The sequence below is a fragment of the Rhinatrema bivittatum genome, chromosome 12, assembly GCF_901001135.1.
Source record: "Rhinatrema bivittatum chromosome 12, aRhiBiv1.1, whole genome shotgun sequence".
In the NCBI taxonomy this organism is placed as follows: domain Eukaryota; kingdom Metazoa; phylum Chordata; class Amphibia; order Gymnophiona; family Rhinatrematidae; genus Rhinatrema; species Rhinatrema bivittatum.
Genome location: NC_042626.1, coordinates 76823423 through 76842262, shown reverse-complemented (window position 1 = coordinate 76842262; position 18840 = coordinate 76823423). Strand labels below are relative to the sequence as shown.

The 18840-nt window shown below is 49.8% G+C and overlaps 1 protein-coding gene across 1 annotated transcript in view; it reads right to left on the bottom strand.

Moving 5' to 3' along the window:
• Window positions 1-18840, bottom strand: part of FBXO47 (F-box protein 47) — a 530190-nt gene that overhangs the window by 100695 nt on the left and 410655 nt on the right. Inside the window, exon 10 of the mRNA XM_029573146.1 lies at window positions 11444-11603. Coding sequence (XP_029429006.1) covers window positions 11444-11603 — 160 coding nt within the window. The remainder of the gene's footprint in view (window positions 1-11443; window positions 11604-18840) is intronic.

The following is an 18840-nucleotide window of genomic DNA, read 5'->3' as shown; positions in this document are numbered from 1 at the left end:
CGAGGTTGACCACCCAGCCCAGAGACCTCAGGCGGTGTAGGACCACATCTACTGCCTTCGAGCATTGGTCTGTCGACTTCGCTCGGATGAGCCAGTCGTCCAGATAGGGATGCACCAGAACCCCTTCTTTCCGTAGGGCTGCCACCATCACCACCATAACTTTGATGAAGGTCTGTGGACCCGTGGCAAGGCCAAACGGTAGAGCGCAAAATTGAAAATGTTGTCCGAGAACCATAAATCTAAGGAACCTCTGATGGTCCCTGCAAATCCCGATGTGTAGATAGGCTTCCGTGGGATCTAGTGATGCCAGGAATTCACCCTTCCATACTGCTGCGATGACCGAGCGGAGCATCTCCATCTGGAAACGCGGCACCTTGAGAACAACGTTCACCTTCTTTAAGTCTTTAAGCATATGCAACACTATATTTTATCCTGTTACCAGATTCTATCAAGTTCAATGTTATTTACTTACTTATGTACTTATTAACCTGCCTTTTAGTTATTAACTGGTTAACCATATTATATACCTTTTCTCAAATTAACTATTTTATGTTTATTTATGTTTATTTATGTTTTCTCAAATTAACTATGTTCAATGTAAACCGCTAAATGTTCAATGTAAACCGCTAAATGAAGCGATAGTTACGGTTCCTTAGCGATAGTTTTGGTTCCTTGTAAACCGGGGTGATATGTATACTATACAGGAACCCCGGTATATAAATTCTTTAAATAAATAAATAAATAAATGGGCTGAAAGGTCCCCTTCTTCTTAAGGACTACGAAGTAAATAGAGTAATGTCCCGTTCTGTGTTCTAATGGGGGAACAGGCATGATGGTCCCCAGACTTTGGAGGCTCTCCAGGATCTGGCAAACAATGAACTCTTTTTCTGGAGACCCACAAGGGGACAACAGAAACAGGTTGCATAGTGGGCAAGCAAATTCTAATGCATAGCTGTATTCTATCATGCTGAGAACCCACTGGTCCGATGTGATCTTGACCCAGCTGGCCCCCTATAACAGGATCCGAGGAGTGGGCCGGCCAGAACTCATTGGGCAGCTTTGGCCCTGTTGGGCCTCTGCCCGGAACCATCTTGGGCTGTTCGATGCTCGTGGTAGGCCTGCGACCAAGACTGGAACCTCTTCCCGAGGCTTGTCTTTGGCCCGCGGCCCTGAGCTCTACTGTGCCGAAAACGCCTTTGGCCCCGTAAAACGAGAGCGAGCTGGGGGGAAAGCCTTCTGTCCCCTATTCTACCGGGAGCTTATGCATCTTATTATCTCCCAGCTGCTTAATTAGCTGCTCCAAGTCCTCTCCGAGAGCAACTTGCTTTAAAAGGAAGGGCACTGAGCTGGGCCTTTGAGGATACGTCCGCAGCCCAGTTACGGAGCCACAAAAGCCTCCTAGCAGAGACTGCCGACACCATTGTCTGCGACAAGGTGCGAAGGAGGTCATACAAAGCAACCGTGCCATAAGCGATTGCAGCTTCCAGATGTTCTGCCTTGCTTTGCCTCTTGGGGCTTCCAAATCCTTGGCGCTTAGCATCTGCTGCACCCCAGCGGAGGACCGCCCTGAGAATGAAGCTGCTGCAGACCGCAACACGAATACCCAGGGTAGAGCTCCGAAATCCTCTTGAGGTGATCTTCCAGCTTGTGAACCTGGAGATCTTTCAATGCTGCCGCTCTGGCCACCGGGATGGTAGTCAGCTTCGTGACCACCGAAACGGATGCATCCACTTTCAGAACCCGTAATAGCTCCAAAATGTTTTCAGGAAGAAGGTAGAGCTTGTCCATGGCTCTGCCATCCTTGAGCCCAGTTTCTGGAGTTTCTCAGTCCCAAACCATCGTTTGCTGCACCATGGTGTGGACAGGAAAGGTTTGAGTGGGGACCCGCAGCCCCACTAAGACGGGATCTACTTGTCCGGACTCGGATCCACAGGAGCTGCCGCAAAAACCCAACTCCTGCAGGACATGCGGGAATAAGGGGGCCAGCTCCTCACGAAGGAATAGTCGGACCACCTTAGAGTCATCACCCTCAACAGAGGGGACTATGTCCAGGTCCAGGATATCGGAGAGCGGAGGCAGATGCCCCTGATCCTTCTCCTGATCGGACTCGTCCATCATTAAATCCCAGGAAACTCCTCGCCCCACAGGGGTATGAATAGTCCAGATTTACGTCGCCGCCGGCAGATTCTCCTTCCTGGCCACCTTCCCAGGTGGGCTCTCAGGAACCTAACCTATTGGAGGTCCCCTCTTCTCAGCACCACTTGCCAAGAAGGCCTGGTGCATTAAAAGAATGAACTCTGGGAAGAAGCAGCTGGTCCCCCTAAAGACCCTCCCAGGGTACTGGGGCCCCCATCATAGCACCCCCCCGTGACCCCCTGGGCGAAAATCAGCAGGAGAGAGTGCCAGAGGAAAATCCCCTCCCCCTAATGCTCTTGCCTCTGCCACGCGAAAACTGTCCAAAATGGCCGCCATTCCCGCACTGAGAGGGAACGGATCAGCCTGCACATCAGAGGCAGCAATGGCTCTACCAGAGCTATGATGCTGCGATAAAACCAGCGCGAATGTGCTCGGGGAAGTCTCCCCTCTGGGGAGACAACGATCGGAGCAATCAGCCAAATTGCGGCTCGAAAACCGTTCCCCGCAGCACACGCAAAGGCTCGAGCGGGGAATGCTGCTGTGTGCAGGCCGCGGGACAAAACACAGTCCAGCCCAGGAAGGACAGGGGAAAGCGCCCAGATAGACTCACCGGAGACTGGGCGATTGCGCCAGGCTGAGGCTCGAGAGAAGCAGCCTTCCCACTGATAGAGACTACTGCTGCCCGCTGTGACTGCCTTCGCTCTGTTTTTTTTTTTTAATAGAAAACTTTATTGTTTAGGCAGGCAGTCCAATTAAAGAAACAGATCTCCTTTTCTTTTTTCCTGAAGGAAAAGCAGAAGTTAATAAGGGGGGGGGGGGGGGGAGTGAACTGGATCACCAGCTATTACCCCCTGCACCCCAAGGACCAGGGAGGATGGTCCCACCAGGACCTAACTACTCCCCGGAGGCTGCTGCGACCTTTGGACTTCTGTTTTTTTTTGTTTTTTCTTAAGAAAAAAGCTTGGGTCAGAACTCAGGTTTTGTACCACCTCCCTGCTGAAGAAAGCAGAGTTTGCTTACCTGTAACAGGTGTTTCTCACAGGACAAGCAGGATGTTAGTCCTCACATATGGGTGACATCACAGGATGGAGCCCAATCACGGAACACTTTTGTCAAAGTTTCTAGAACTTTGACTGGCACCTACGGGGCAGCGCCCAGTATAGCACCAACCCTGCATCCAGTGGGCATGTCTCGTCTTATAGTAAAAATAAGGGGCGAAAAACAAAATAAGAAAACGTAAGCGAACTCAACTCTGCGGGTGGCAGGGCGGGTTTTGTGAGGACTAACATCCTGCTGTCCTGTGAGAACACCTGTTTACAGGTAAGCAACTCTGCTTTCTCACAGGACAAGCAGGATGGTAGTCCTCACATATGGGTGAGTAGCAAGCTGAGGATGGCCCGAGCAATACACCAAATGCCCCAAAAGATGTGCAACAGGCACAACACAGGGTGGAATTTGGGTAAGGAGGGCATCTGAACCCTGGACGGGTTGGTGGAAGGATGTGGGTAGTTAAACTGAAAACAAGTGCGTAGAACAGATTGGTCGAAGATGAAATCTTGTCCTGCCAGCCTTATCTAAGCAATAATGGGCTGCGCAGGTATGGAGAGAACTCCAGGTAGCAGCCTTACAAATATCAGCAAGCGGCACCGAACGGAGGTGCGCTACTGCTGTTGCCATGGCCCTGATAGAGTGTGCTTTCACACGGTCTTGCAGCGGAATGCCTGCTTGCTGGTAGCAAAAAGAAATACAGTCCGCTAACCAGGAGGAGAGGGTCTGCTTTCCCACAGGCTTTCCCAATTTGATGGTGTCGAAAGAAACAAATAATTGAGTGGATTTCCTGTGGGCCGATGTGCGGTCTAGACAGAAGGCTAGGGCATGTTTGCAGTCCAAGGAATGCAGAGCCTGTTCTCCTGGGTTTGAATGGGGCCTGGGAAAAAAGGTAGGTAGGATGATGGATTGATTAATATGAAATTCCGATACTACCTTAGGTAAAAACGTAGGGTGAGTGCGGAGCACTACTCTGTCTTGCAGAATTTTAGTGTAAGGCAAGTAGGTAACCAAAGCCTGCAACTCACTAACTCTGCAAGTGGAGGTAATAGCGAGAAGAAAAACTACTTTCCAGGTGAGATAGCGGAGATCACAAGAGTGGAGAGGCTCAAACGGAGGTTTCATGAGCCGCCCCAAAACCACGTTAAGGTCCCAAGCAGGGGCCGGAGGGCGCAGTGGAGGTTTTAAGTGGAGCAAGCTTCTCATGAAGTGTGTTACTAAGGATTGTGTTGAAATAGCGACATCCCCCACACCCTTATGAAACGCGGCTACCGTGCTGACATGCACCCTGATGGAGGAAGTTTTCAGGCCTGACTCTGACAGGTGCCAGAGATAGTCCAGAAACTTCGCCGTGGAACAGGTGAAGGGGTCTATGGACATGGTAGTGCACCAGACTGTAAACCTCTTCCATTTAGAAAAATAAGACTTTCTCGAGGAAGGCTTTCGTGAAGCTACCAGGACTCGGGACATTGACTCTGAAAGGTTAAGAGGTTGGAGTATTAACCTTTCAACATCCAGGCCATCAGGGATAGGGCCTGGAGGTTGGGGTGGCGAAGGCACCCGTCGTTCTGAGTTATCAGAAGCGGCTCCTTCCCCAGAGGAATGTGCCGGCGTACTGAGAGGTCTTGGAGGATTGGGAACCACACCTGGCCAGTGAGGGGCTATAAGAATCATTACGCCCTTGTCCCTCCGTAACTTCATGAGAGTCTTCGATATGAGTGGAAGTGGAGGGTACGCGTAGAGGAGACCGCTGGCCCATGAGAGGGCGAAAGTGTCCCTCGGTTGCAAGTGGTGGGTGCGAGTTAGAGAGCAGAAGTTTTCTACTTTGCGGTTGTGGGCTGACGCAAAGAGGTCTATGTGAGGGTAACTCCAACGCTGGAATATTGTGTCTGCTACCGTGGGGTTCAGAGATCACATGTGCTGATGAAACGTGCGACTCAACTTGTCCGTCAACACATTGTCCACGCCCGAGAAGTAGGTGGCTGTGAGGCACATCGAGTGGGAAAGGGCCCACACCCTGATACAGGAGGTAGGAGTCTGTTCCCCCTTGCTTGTTGATGTACCACATCGCCACCTGATTGTTGGTTTGAATCAGGATGGCTTTGTTCAAAAGGCAATCCTGAAAAACCTTGAGGGCATATCTGATTGCCCGAAGCTCCAGGAAATGTATCTGGTGTTTGGCTTCCTCTGGAGACCAGGTTCCCTGGGACTGTAGATCGCCGACATGAGCACCCCCACTCCAGATTGGAGGCATCTGTCGTCAAGGTAATTTGAGGTTCTGAAGCCTGAAATGGAAGGCCTTGAAGTAAATTGCATTACTCTCATGGCTAGACGGGCCATCGGAGAGACATGCACCGTGGACGCCATGTGACCCAGCAGTATGAGGAAGTGACGAATATTTGAGGATACTCGAGTCTGTAAATGATGTGCCAGGGAGGCCAGGGTGAAAGCGCGATCCTGAGGGAGGAAGGCTTTTGCCTGTATAGGTCGGCCCCTATAAAGGATAGAGTTTGGGATGGAACTATCTTGGATTTGGGATAGTTGATTAGAAACCCTAGGGAGATCAGGGTATGGAGAGTGAGACACAAGGACGCCAATGCGGCTTGTTGAGTCGGAGCCCTTATCAACCAATCGTTGAGATAAGGGTAGACATGGACACCCTGACTCCTGAGGAAGGCTGCGACCATGATGAGGCACTTGGTAAAGACTCGTGGAGCGGATGCTAGGCCGAATGGTAGAACACGGTACTGGAAGTGGCGAGGGCCGACCAGGAATTGCAGGAATTTGCGATGAGATGGAATAATTGAGATCTGCCGTCATTTCTATGTTTCTATGTATGTGTATGTGTCTTGGAGATCCAGAGAGCACAGACAATCCCCTCTTTGTAGAAGAGGAAGTAGAGAGCCCAAGGTCACCATCCTGAACTTCTCCCTTTGTAGATACTTGTTTAGGGCGCGAAGGTCCAGGATTGGACGAGTGCCACCTGACTTTTTTGGGATGAGGAAATACCAGTACCCCTCTCCCTGTTGGGAGAGGGGTACTGGTTCTATTGCCCGGGACTGGAGGAGGGTTGAGACCTCCTGTTCTAGAAGGGGAGAGTGGTTGGACAATTCCCACGTCAGCCGAGGTGGGGAGTCTGCCGGTACAGTCAGGAAGTTGAGGTGGTAACCCTGAGTGACTACTGAAAGAACCCACTGATCGGTGGTGACTGTGTGCCAAATGTTGGTGAAGTGGCACAATCGGCCACCGACTGGTACAGATGGAAGAGGAGGTTGGCATATGCTCTCTAGGAAGGAGTCAAAACCCTGACGCTGGACCCGGCTGAGGAGCTGGCTGGGCCTTCTGAGGTCGAGATTGCCTGGACTGACCTTTTTGATAAGGCTTGGAAGGGCGACCTCTGGAAGCCGGAGGATAATACCTTCTTGGTTTGTAGGCCGACCTCTTAGAATCTCGCCTGAATATCCTCTTGGAGGTGGACAAGAAATCAGCAGGCACTGAAGAAAGTTGACTCAGCATTTCATGGTGGTCCTTTAGCTGTGCCACAGTCTCCTGGATCTTGTCTCCGAAGAGATTACCACCAGCACAGGGCAGGTCAGCCAACCTGTCCTGTACCTCTGGTCGGAGGTCGGAGGATTTCAACCAGGCCCACCTTCTTGCACTAATCCCTGCTGCAGCGCAGATCTCATGCTTGCCCACATTCAGCGAAATCCTGGATCTTCTTAAAAAGGTTTCTGTTATACTGGGTCATGTATAACTGGTAAGAAGCAATGCGAGATATAAGCATTGAACCATGAAAGACCCGTCTGCCAAAAGATCTAGGGATTTTTGCTCCTTCCCTGGAGGTATGGAGGAATTAGGTTTGGAACGCTGTGCCTTTTTCTGGGCTGATTCCACAACCACAGAGTGATGATCCAGTTGTGATCTTTGAAACCCAGGAGCTGACTGTACAAGATAGGTGGCATCTGTCTTATGGATGACAGGCGGAACCGAACCTGGGTGCTCCCAATTCCTCTTTAGAAGATCAATTAGGATTTCATGAATAGGAATAGACATGATTTCCTTAGGGGCATCAAGAAACTGGAATACTTCCAGCATTTTGTGCCTTGAATCCTCCACTGACTGAAGCTGAAATGGAATTGTCTCAGACATTTCTTTAATGAAGTTAATAAAGGACAGATCCTCTGGAGGAGAACACCTTCTCTCTTCAGGAGGAGAGGGCTCTGAAGAGAGATCATCTGTATCCTGGGAAGAATCATCAGTCCAAGGATCATAAGGTTGATCACCAGCTCCCTGAGGATCTTCAGGGGGAAGAAATGTCATTATTCCCGAAGGGCCAGGCCTGGGCATCGACGGCATCGGAAGAGGCACCGACGGCATTGATGGTGGCACCGATGGAACCAGCGACATCGATGGATGAGACGGTGGCAGAATTCCAGACGGCGGTATGGGTTTCGGTGATTCTTCGCCGACCGATGACAAAGAAATCGGTGTCGAAGGAAGAGGGCATACTGGTGTCCTTGGTTCTAGCGGTGGAAGGGCACCGATCAACGCATCCAGTCCACCCAGTAGTGGTGTGAGCACCATGGGAATTGGATTGGTGACCGGCTTGGGCACCGGTACCGGCGTCGATGGAGGCTGGAATCCCTGCAGTGCTTTTCCGATGACCTCTTGGATCATCCGATCCAATTCCTCACAGAAGCCTGGGGCGTGTAACCCCGGCTCCGGAATTGGAGGCAATAGAGGCGTAGCTGGAGGGTCCACTGGTAAAAGTGGAGTCGCAGCTCCCTGCACCGATGAAGGTGGGGAATGCCTCAGTGACTCGGTCACCGAGGAGGATGGGGCCTTCTCTGGATGAGATTTCTTTGTCGGTGGCTCTTTCGACGCCGATGCCGAGGGCTTGCCTGGATCAGCGGACTGAGCCTTCCGATGCCGGTGTCGACGCTTTTCACGATGTTCTCCTTGGTCCTTCTCCTGAGGCGATGAGGAAGAAGTTGACACCTTCGGAGTAGTCGATGCTGTCGGGCAGGCACCGGTGTCCCGCTGCTGGCGAGAGGTCGATGGCACCGGCTCAGACGAAGTTGAAGCGGTCGATGGAGTTCGGGGTTTTGAATGAAAAAGAAACTCCATCTTTTCTAAGTGGGCTTTACGGCCCTTCGGCGTCATTTGGGCATATTTGGTGCAAGTTAGGGTATCATGGCCGGACCCGAAGCACAATACACAAACTTTATGTGGGTCAGTGATGGACATTGTCTGAGGACAATCGGGGCACCGATGAAAACCCGACGCCATGGCTTCGACAAAAATTTAGCTGCGGTGCGGTCGATGGCCAGTAGGCCCCAAAGGAAAAACTCGACGGGAATCGACCACAAACGAGGGTAAAGCCTTACCTTTTCACCGCGGAGTACCAATATTGATAGGGGGACCCCTATGGGGTAGAATTTTTTGAAATTTTTTAAAGAAGTTCCGTGAAGAAAATTCCTGACAGGAATCTCTAGAGAGCTCCTTAACCCGCGTGGCTACTGCTACGCAGAAAAAAAGAGACAGAAGGGGGACCCCTGCTGGATGCAGGGTTGGTGCTATGCTGGGCATGCCGAGTAGGTGCCAGTCAAAGTTCTAGAAACTTTGACAAAAGTGTTCCGTGATTGGGCTCCATCCTGTGGTCACTGTTATTGTTTGTAAGGTTTTGGGTGGACCCTTGGATGCTGTGGCAGATGACCACGCCCATGGGGGGAAGCCCCTTGAGGGGCCACAGGTCAGGCTCAGCTTTAGGACACACAACACAGAATTATCTTTTATTAAACAGAGTTGAGAAGCCACCAGAGGTGGCAGTAGTGAGTAGAGGTGAAGCTCGGCTGGGCTTGTAGTCCCTCAGGACACTGAAACAGCGATCCCTCAATAGCTGTGCTGTATTGGAAAGAAACTGAGATAGTGAGTACGGTGGAGCATACACAGGGTTCTGGTATAGAGTCTCATTGGTGGATTACTCACACAGCGGTTTCTCCCGGAAGGTAACACAGAAGCTGGAATACAGGCAGGCCCTCAAGGAGCGAGTACCTGGTTCCAGGGAACAGCTCTGAGAGAATATAGATGTTAACTCACTGATGGTGTAGGCAGAGGTTTCTTCCAAGCAGAAGTGAGCTCAGGCACCGAGTCTGGGAACATGGGCCCTCGAGGAGTATCGGTTCCAGACAGCGACCTGAAAGAAAAGAGAGAGGCCCCGAGGAGTGGGTACCCCGATAGAGTAAGTCCAATTAAGGAGAGGCAGAGTAGCTAGGTACGGAGAGCGAATCCCATCCGTAAGGTGATCCTTGCTAACTCGATTAGCTAGCAAACAGAGTAGGCTTTTGTATCCGGGATGCATGTCGTCATCACAGGGGAACGCCCCTGAGGTTTGCGCCAAAGAAGGAATAAGAAGCAGGGCTGCGCGGCGCGTGTGCCCTATGGCAGCTGAACAGCATGGCGGGATGCAGCGCCCAAGCCGGACCGGGGACGCCGGCAGGCAGACGCCGCGGCAGCCAGACATCCATCAACTGCGGGAGGAGTCGCCAAGGAGGGCGGAGTGGAAACGTCGGGCAGCGACAGTCGTAACAGTCACCCATATGTGAGGACTACCATCCTGCTTGTCCTGTGAGAAAGAGAAATACTGAGGAGCAGCAGGTGGCATGCCAGGTTAAGAGAGGGTGCTCTCGAAGTTTTTTCTGTCTCCATTTGCTGGAAGGGAGGCAAAACCCAGCAGTCTGGACTGATCCAGGTACATACAGGGAATTTACTATTCATGGCAAGAGCAGCATACGAGTTTAAAAAATGGAACAAATATTCCCACAAATTGTGTGCTTGGCAATGGTAGAAACTTGAACCAATTCTGATTATAAATGCTGTTCTTTGAGTTGCTTTTACTTGAGAATCTATTTATATTGGGGTTAAGAAGCCTGATGACAAACACATGCAAATCAGAAGCAGAGCTCATGTCAGCTCTGCTTCCTTTACTGATAATTAGCTGAAAATTCTAACACAAAGCATGTTATTCATTGTTGAGGGAAAATATCTTTAAATAAAATGGCAAAATTACCCATTGTTTAAAGGTGCTACCTGCTACATGGTAGTTTTCAGGTAATTTTTGCAAACTATAAGTCAGGTTGTGACAAATTTCATCTACAAAATGTTGATGCTCTTTGAAATGCAAGTTATCTATACAATACCATCCAGGAGCAACCATGCAGAGGTTACTGTTCCAGTGAATTTGTCACTCGTGAAATAAGCCTGTGACAGAGCTGAGAACTGATTCTTCCTTATTATCCTTATTATCAGACCGATGCATATTGGGAGTTCAGGTCAGAACACCACTTAATACGCAGTTGGGTCAGTTAGACTTACGCTCGATGCAATATGGGGATTAGCACGTCCAAAATGCGCATCCAATTGAGTGCGTAATAGCCCTCATCAAATGCAAATTCCATGTAGATGAAGCTATTAGCTATTAGCCTGCAATGTCAAAAATTGCCTCACAGCCAAGGCGCCCATTTTAATGTGGCAAATTTAACGCCTGCTTAGGAGCACCCAAGGGCTCACGAAAAAAAATAAAAAATCCTCCTTTCTATGATTCCTCCAATTAGTATCATCACAATACTAAATAGGAGGAATCACAGAAAGCAGAATCATGCTGTGTTCAAGGGCTCAAAAAAAAAATCCTGCCTTCTGTGGTTCCTTCTATTACTGTCATTGCGATATAGTAGGAGGAACCACAAGTTCTGGCCTGATTGAAGGAATGAATAAATTAATATTAAGTGCTCGACACTTAATTTATTCACTCCTTTACTTACTGCCAATTGGTCTATTTGCTGTCACATGTCAGTGAAAGGACCAATCCCCTTTCAGAAGGTTGTCCTGAATGGGTATTGGTCCTTTCACTGACAATTGAGCACCCAGGAGAGGTGGATGTGCGCGCGTTCAAAAAACATGCACCCAGTCTGGACACACGTTTTTTATGTGATGATATTGCATCGGCCTGAAAGACTTTTAATTGCAAGCAGAAGATGGAGTGGAGCTGCAGCACTGCAGTTTTGCCCAAGAAACTAAACTGCCTGATCTCAGCTATGTTCTTCCTTCTGCTGATCATCTTCCTAGCTCTCTGCTCTTTTTGATATCTTATATTTTTACATCTACAGTGACTGATTACATAAAATATGTCATGGCCACACTCCTAGATCTAATAGTTTCTTTCCTCAAGGTCACTATTCATTTGTTTAAGCTGTGCACTCACCTGACATTACTGACTGCAGCATATCCATGATCACACGTGCAAAGGCATTCTCCACATTCTGTAGAAAACTGTTCCTTTCCACAGGACTGCTAAAGACCTTGCAGACTTTCTGCATCATTTGTACTGCCCAGTCCATGCAGTACAAGTCCTTCTCACAGACCTAGTGCAAATACATATAACAGCATTGAAACTCAGGTACAAGAAGGCCCAGGAGAAGGGGGGAAGCAACAAACAGCAGTGATGAGGTGAATGTTCATGTCACAACTATTTCATACTCACAAACCTGTAGTACTTGTAACACAGGAAAAATATGACTTGGTCTGACTATGGCTTAATATGTGAGGGTTAATCTATGAACAAGTGTCCACCTTCATAAAACCCAGAATAGCAAAAATAAAACACCGGTGGATGAAAACAGCCAGGAGATAGCAAATGTTGCTTACCTGATGTAACAGGTGTTCTCACAGGACAGCAGGATGTTAGTCCTCACAAATGGGTGACATCGAGGATGGAGCCCACCACGGAAAACTTCTGTCAAAGTTTAAACAGAACTTTGACTGGCCCCTACTGGGCATGCCCAGCAAGGCACTGACCCTGCAGCCAGCAGGGGTCTCCCTTCAGTCTGATTTTCAAAGCTACAGGCAGTGCCTAAAAAGTAAAAACAAAAACAAACCCAACACCGCGGGGTGGCGGGCGGGTTTCGTGAGGACTAACATCCTGCTGTCCTGTGAGAACACCTGTTACATCAGGTAAGCAACATTTGCTTTCTCACAGGACAAGCAGGATGGTTGTCCTCACAAATGGGTGAGTACCGAGCTGAGGATGTTCTGACTTGCACCAAATGCACCCAATGACGTGCAACAGGCACAACAACTGGGGTGGAATTTGGTAAAGGGCATCCGCACCCTACCGGGAAGGTGGAAGGGTGTTGGTACATCACGGTGGAAAAAGGTTACGCAAGACAGATTGGCCGAAGATGGAGTCCTGTCTTCCAGCTTTGTCCAAACAATAGTGGGCTGCAAAGGTATGGAGAGAACTCCAGGTTGCAGCTTTGCAGATGTCAGGAAGCGGCACCGATCGAAGGTGTGCCACTGACGTCGCCATGGCCCTCACAGAGTGTGCTTTCACACGGTCTTGAAAAGGAATGCCAGCTTGCTGATAGCAAAAAGAAATGCAGTCCGCCAACCAGGAGGAAAGAGCCTGCTTACCCACAGGATGTCCTAACTTGTTAGGATGGAAAGAGACAAATAATTGAGTGCTCTTCCTGTGAGTAACTGTACGGTCTAGATAAAAAGCTAGAGCTCGTTTGCAGTCTAGGGTATGCAGAGTCTGTTCCCCGGAGTTGGAGTGGGGCCTGGGAAAAAAGATAGGTAGTATGATGGATTGATTAATATGAAACTCAGAAACTACCTTAGGTAAAAATTTAGGGTGAGGCGGAGTACAGTACCGCCCGGTCCTGCAGGAGCTTAGTGTAAGGCGGATAGGTAACTAGGGCCTGCAATTCACTAACCCTGCGAGCTGAAGTGATAGCCAAAAGGAATAACACTTTCCATGTGAGATACTTTAATTCACAGGAGTGCAGAGGTTCGAAAGGAGGTTTCATTAGACGACCAAGAACCAGGTTAAGGTCCCAAGATGGGGCCGGAGGACGTAAGGGTGCTTCAGATGGAGCAAGCCTTTAAGAAAACGTGTTACCAGGGGTTGTACTGAAATAGGGGCACCCTGTACACCTTTATGGAAGGCGGCTACCGCACTGACATGCATCCTAATGGAAGAGATCTTTAGACCGGATTCTGATAGGTGCCATAAATAGTCCAAGAACTTAGAGATTGGACAGGAAAGGGGATCAAGGGACTGAGAAGTGCACCATGATGTGTACCTTTTCCATTTATATGAATAGGATCTTCTGGTAGAGGGCTTTCGTGAAGCTATCAGGACACGAGAAACCGGATCCGAAAGGTTAAAAGGCTGAAGGACTAACCTTTCAACATCCATGCCGTCAGGGACAAGGCTTGGAGGTTGGGATGGAGGAGGCATCCGTCGTTTTGAGTGAGCAGATGCGGATCCGTTCCCAGAGGGATGTGCCTGCGGATGGAGAGATCCTGGAGTATGGGAAACCACACTTGGCGTGGCCAGTGGGGTGCTATCAGGATCATGGTTCCTCCGTCCTGGCGTAGCTTCACGAGAGTCCTTGACACAAGAGGAAGTGGAGGGAATGCATAAAGCAGACCTGTCGTCCACTTGAGGGAGAAGGCATCTCTCGGCTGAAAGTGTTGGCTCCGAATGAGAGAGCAGTAATCGTCCACTTTGTGGTTCTGAGGGGACGCAAAGAGGTCTTTGCGGGGAAAACCCCACTTGTGAAACAGAGAGGTCACTACAGAGGATCGAGTGACCACTCGTGTGGCTTGAAGACACGGCTCAGCTGGTCTGCCAATACATTGTCTACTCCCGGCAGGTAAGTGGCCCTGAGGTACATAGAGTGGGAGAGGGCTTTCCCGCCCAGATCTGCGCAGCTTCCTGACACAGAAGGAAGGAGCCTGTGCCTCCCTGCTTGTTTATGTACCACATGGCCACTTGGTTGTCCGTCTGGATTAAGATTATCTGATGGAATAGATGATCTTTGAAAGTTCGGAGTGCATAGCGGATTGCGCGAAGTTCCAGGAAATTTATCTGGTGTTCGGCTTCCTCTTTGGACCATAACCCTTGGGTTTGTAATTCGTCCACATGGGCTCCCCAACCGATGTGAGAAGCGTCGGTGGTTAGGATTACTTGCGGATCCGGTGGAAGAAAAGGTAAGCCCTGAAGGAGGTTGACCTGAGTTGTCCACCAGGTTAAGGATAGGCGCAGGGCCTGTGTGACTGTGACTATGGAGGACAGAGGCTGAAAAGCTTGAATCCATTGGTATCGTAGAGTCCATTGTGTTACTCTCATGGCTAGTCGGGTCATGGGAGTGACTTGAACCGAGGATGCCATGTGTCCTAGGAGAATGAGGAACTGGCGAGCCGTGGCAGTGTTCTGAGACTGGAGCTGGCGAGCCAGGGATATTAGGGTGTGGACCCTCTGAAGAGGAAGGTAAGCCTTTGCCTGTAAGGTGTCCAAGTCTGCCCCAATGAAGGATAAGGTTTGAGATGGGACTAAGCAAGATTTCTCGTAATTGACAAGAAACCCTAAGGAAAGGAGTGTTTGAATTGTCAATTTTAGGGAGGATTGCGCAATTTGAGGGGTGGAGGCCCTGATTAGCCAATCGTCCAGATAGGGGTAGACGTGGACACCTTCTTTCCTGAGGAATGCTGCTACCACTACGAGACATTTGGTAAAGACCTCGTGGGGCAGAAGCCAGACCGAAAGGTAGGACAACGGTATTGATAATGGTCGTGGCCTACAAGAAAACCGCAGATATTTGCGATGGGATTGTGTGATCGCAATGTGGGTATAAGCGTCCTTGAGGTCGAGAGAGCACAGCCAATCCCCCTTTTGCAACAGAGGTAGCAAAGCCGCCCAGGGTTACCATCTTGAACTTTTCTTTTTGCAGATACTTGTTGAGGGCCCGAAGGTCCAGAATTGGACGTAGCCCCCCTGATTTCTTTGGTATTAGGAAGTATCTGGAATAGAATCCTTTCCCTTGTTGACAGGAGGGACGGGTTCTATAGCATTTGATTGTAGAAGAAGGGATACTTCTTGATGTAATTGAGTGAAATGGCTGGTTAGACTCCATGCCTGAAGGGGCGGGGAGTCTGGCGGAAGTGTTATGAAGTTGAGGGGTAACCCTGTGCGATAATTGCTAGCACCCACTGATCTGAGGTGATCTGTTTCCAACGGTTGTAAGAAGTGGGCACAGTCGACCCCCCACAGGGATGTGTGGAAGAGGGAGATGGCATGTGCTCAATACAGGGAAGTCAAAGGCCCGCCGTAGGCCCAGGAGGTGGGGCTACAGTAGGTCTTTGCTTCTCGGCTGACGAGGCTGAGGCCTGTTGGAGGACCGTGCAGGACGAGCCCTAGTTGACGGAGGGTAGTAGCGACGTGGTCGAAAGAACGACTTCTTAGAGTCCTTCTTTTGCGGTTGCTTGGAGGTCACCTCAGGTGGGACAGATATGAGAGTTGTTTCAACGTCTCATGGTGGTCTTTTAACTCCGCCACAATCTGTTGAATTTGCTCTCCAAACAAATTGTCGCCTAAGCAGGGCAAATCAGCAAGACGATCTTGGACTTCTGGGGCGAAGGTTAGATGACTTTAACCAAGCCCAACGTCTGGCTGAGATGGCTGTGGCTGAAACCTTCGTGGAAGCATCGAATATGTCATAGGGCAGTCCTAATCTCGTGCTTCCCCTGCCTCAAATCCTTGTGAAGAAGGGCTTGAAGCTGTGGTTGGTATTTGGTCCGGGTAACGTGTCAGCATAGTCTTGCATCTGCTTAAAGATGGCTCTGTTGTATTGAGTCATGTAAAGTTGATATGAAGCTATGCGTGAAATCAACGTAGCTCCATGATACACTTTCCGTCCTACACTATCCAGGAACTTGTTGTCCCTGGTAGGTGGGGTAGAAGAGTGCGGCTTAAGACGCTTGGCCTTCTTCTGCGCGGACTCAACCACAACAGAGCGATGATCCAGTTGAGGTTTTTGGAAACCTGGTGCTGACTGGACAAGGTATGTGGAGTCAGCTTTCTTGTTAACTGGTGACAACCGATGAAGGAGATTCCCAGTTTTTCTTGAGCAGATCCAAAAACACCTGGGGTATAGGGATGGAAGCGATGATTTTTGGAGCATCCAGAAATTGAAGTAGTTCCATCATCTGGTGTCTGTCATCAGCTTCAGATTGTAGTTGAAAAGGGTACAACTTCTGACATTTCTTTCACAAAATTAATGAAAGATAGATCCTCAGGAGGAGATCTTTTTCTACTCTCTGTAGGAGATGGTGGCGAAGGCAGATCTGTGTCAGAAGAGGTATCATCATCATCACCCCAGGTATCGTAGGGATCATGTGTGGCTTGTAGCCCTGATGGACCTGGCTGAGGCTCTGAAGGCATCGATGGAAACCGAGGTGGAATCGGTGCAGTAGGTGGAACCAGAAATGGCATCGATGGCTTCGGTGCTTGCCGATGGAATCGGTGCCTGGCGCGGAATCGATGGAGCCGAAGGATAAATCGGTGGAGATATACCAGAAGGTACCGATGGAACTACCCCCCCGGAAGGGGGGAATTCGAAACGGTGTTTCTCCTGCCGATGAGAAACCAGTCGGAGACGGTGGAGTTGTCGATGGCACTGGATATCACCGATGGAAGGGCCGTCATGAGTGCCTCCATGCGGCTCAGTAGCGGTGCTAGCGCTTGTATCAATGGCTCGGTGGTCGGTTCCCTCCTCGGTGGCGAAGCCGGTGCCGGTGGTCGGTGCCGGGGGCGGCACTGGAACCGGTGCTGGAGACGGTGCCGATGGAGGTTGTAATTTCTCTTCATCGCTTTCTCGATGGCCTCCTGGACCAGCCGGTCCAGTTCTGCCCGGAGACCAGGGGTAACCATACCCGGCTCGACGGGAGAGGGAGGCTGAGGCAGGGCCGGAGGACCACCGTAACCGGTGGGATCACGGCCCCCACACCCCGAGAGGGTGAGGGTTTCCTCGATGCCGGCGAACGAGACGTGGAGGGCGTCCGGTCTGTTCGCGGCTTCTTTGTCGGTGGCTCGGCTTGAGCAGAGGTCGATGGCTTGTGGATCCCTCGACAGGCCGAGACTTATGCCGTCGATGGCGGTGCTTTTCTTTCCGATCCCCTCGCCCATCCGGGGAAGGAACGGGAGGTCAGACGGCCGAGAAAGCGATCGATGGCGGACGTCAACACGGAGGGTTGACGATGATGGTACAAACTTCGACAGTGCCGGTTCCGATGAAGTGGATGCTATCGATGGCGTTGGGGTTGGTTGCATGGAAGAGGAGCACCCATCTTTCTCCATCCTGGCTTTGCGACCCTTGGTGTCATTAAGGCTCATTTGGTGCAAGTCAGGACATCATGCCCACTACCCAAACACATTACACAAACCCTGTGGGGTCTGTGATGGACATAGTCCGGGTACAATCCGGACACGGACGGAACCCGTTGCCATGGCTGGAAGCCAAAATTTAGGCTGGGGATCGGTAAGTGCCCACAGGCCTCGAGGGCCAAAATCGATGGCAGTCGATGGAAGAAGGCAAAAAACTTACCGAATTCCGTAAGATGACTAAAAAAATTTGTCGAAGGGAGACCCCTGAGGGGCAAATTTTCTGAGGAAATTAATTTCCAATTCCTGTCAGGAACGTGGTTAGAGAGCTCCTTCATCATCACCGCATGGCAAACTGCTGCGGCGGAAAAAAGAAGACTGAAGGGAGACCCCTGCTGGCTGCAGGGTCAGTGCCTTGCTGGGCATGGCCCAGTAGGGGCCAGTCAAAGTTCCTGTTTAAACTTTGACAGAAGTTTTCCGTGGTGGGCTCCATCCTCGATGTCACCCATTTGTGAGGACAACCATCCTGCTTGTCCTGTGAGAAAGATCATTAATGTCATCCATTGCCATAAGGTGAAATAACTTCGTACCCAATAATTTCCTTTCCTTGAATACAGTCAGACCAGTCTAGATAGGAAAAGTGGTTCTTACCTGCTAATTTTCGTTCCTAAAGTTTCACGGATCAGTCCTAGACAATTGTGGTTTATGCATTCCTACTAGCAGATGGAGGCAGAGAACAAAACTGTGAGGGCACTCTGCTTCTTAACCGCAAGTGCCACCTGCAGTCCCTCAGTATTGACCTGTACCCAAGACAAGATGACTATATTAACACACTTTCATCCACACTAAGGGCAAACAGAAACTTAAAGTTGGAGCTCCTGGAACTAGGCCCTCTTGATTTACACAAAACATATATCCAACTATATACACTGCTCACCACTCTGACTATATCAAACATCAGCTCAGCAACATCCAGAAGTGAGGAAGGTCTTTCGAAAGATGAGGATGGACCCATGGTACTTCAGGAACCCATGGTACTTCAGGAACGAAAATTAGCAGGTAAGAAAGGAAAATGAGTTCTTACCTGTTAATTTTCATTCCTGTAGTACCATGGATCAGTCCAGACCATGGGTTGAGCCGCCTGTCCAGCAGACAAAACTGAAAGGGTATCCTATATCAGGACAGAGCCTACCCTGTAGCCCTTCAGTATAACCATTGTCAAAGCAGAAAACATGAAGATAAACAGTAAGGAATAAAGCAAGTAACAAGAGAACTCGAGCAAACAACAAGAGAACTCAAAAAAATTTGAGACAAGCGCAAAACATTGACTGGACTCTGTAGATGGACGCTCTGGCATGAATGTCCATGGTCATCATATAGATGCTTCTGGTGCCTCTTGATTATCATCACAGAAAAAATCATTCGGAATTCCTGCA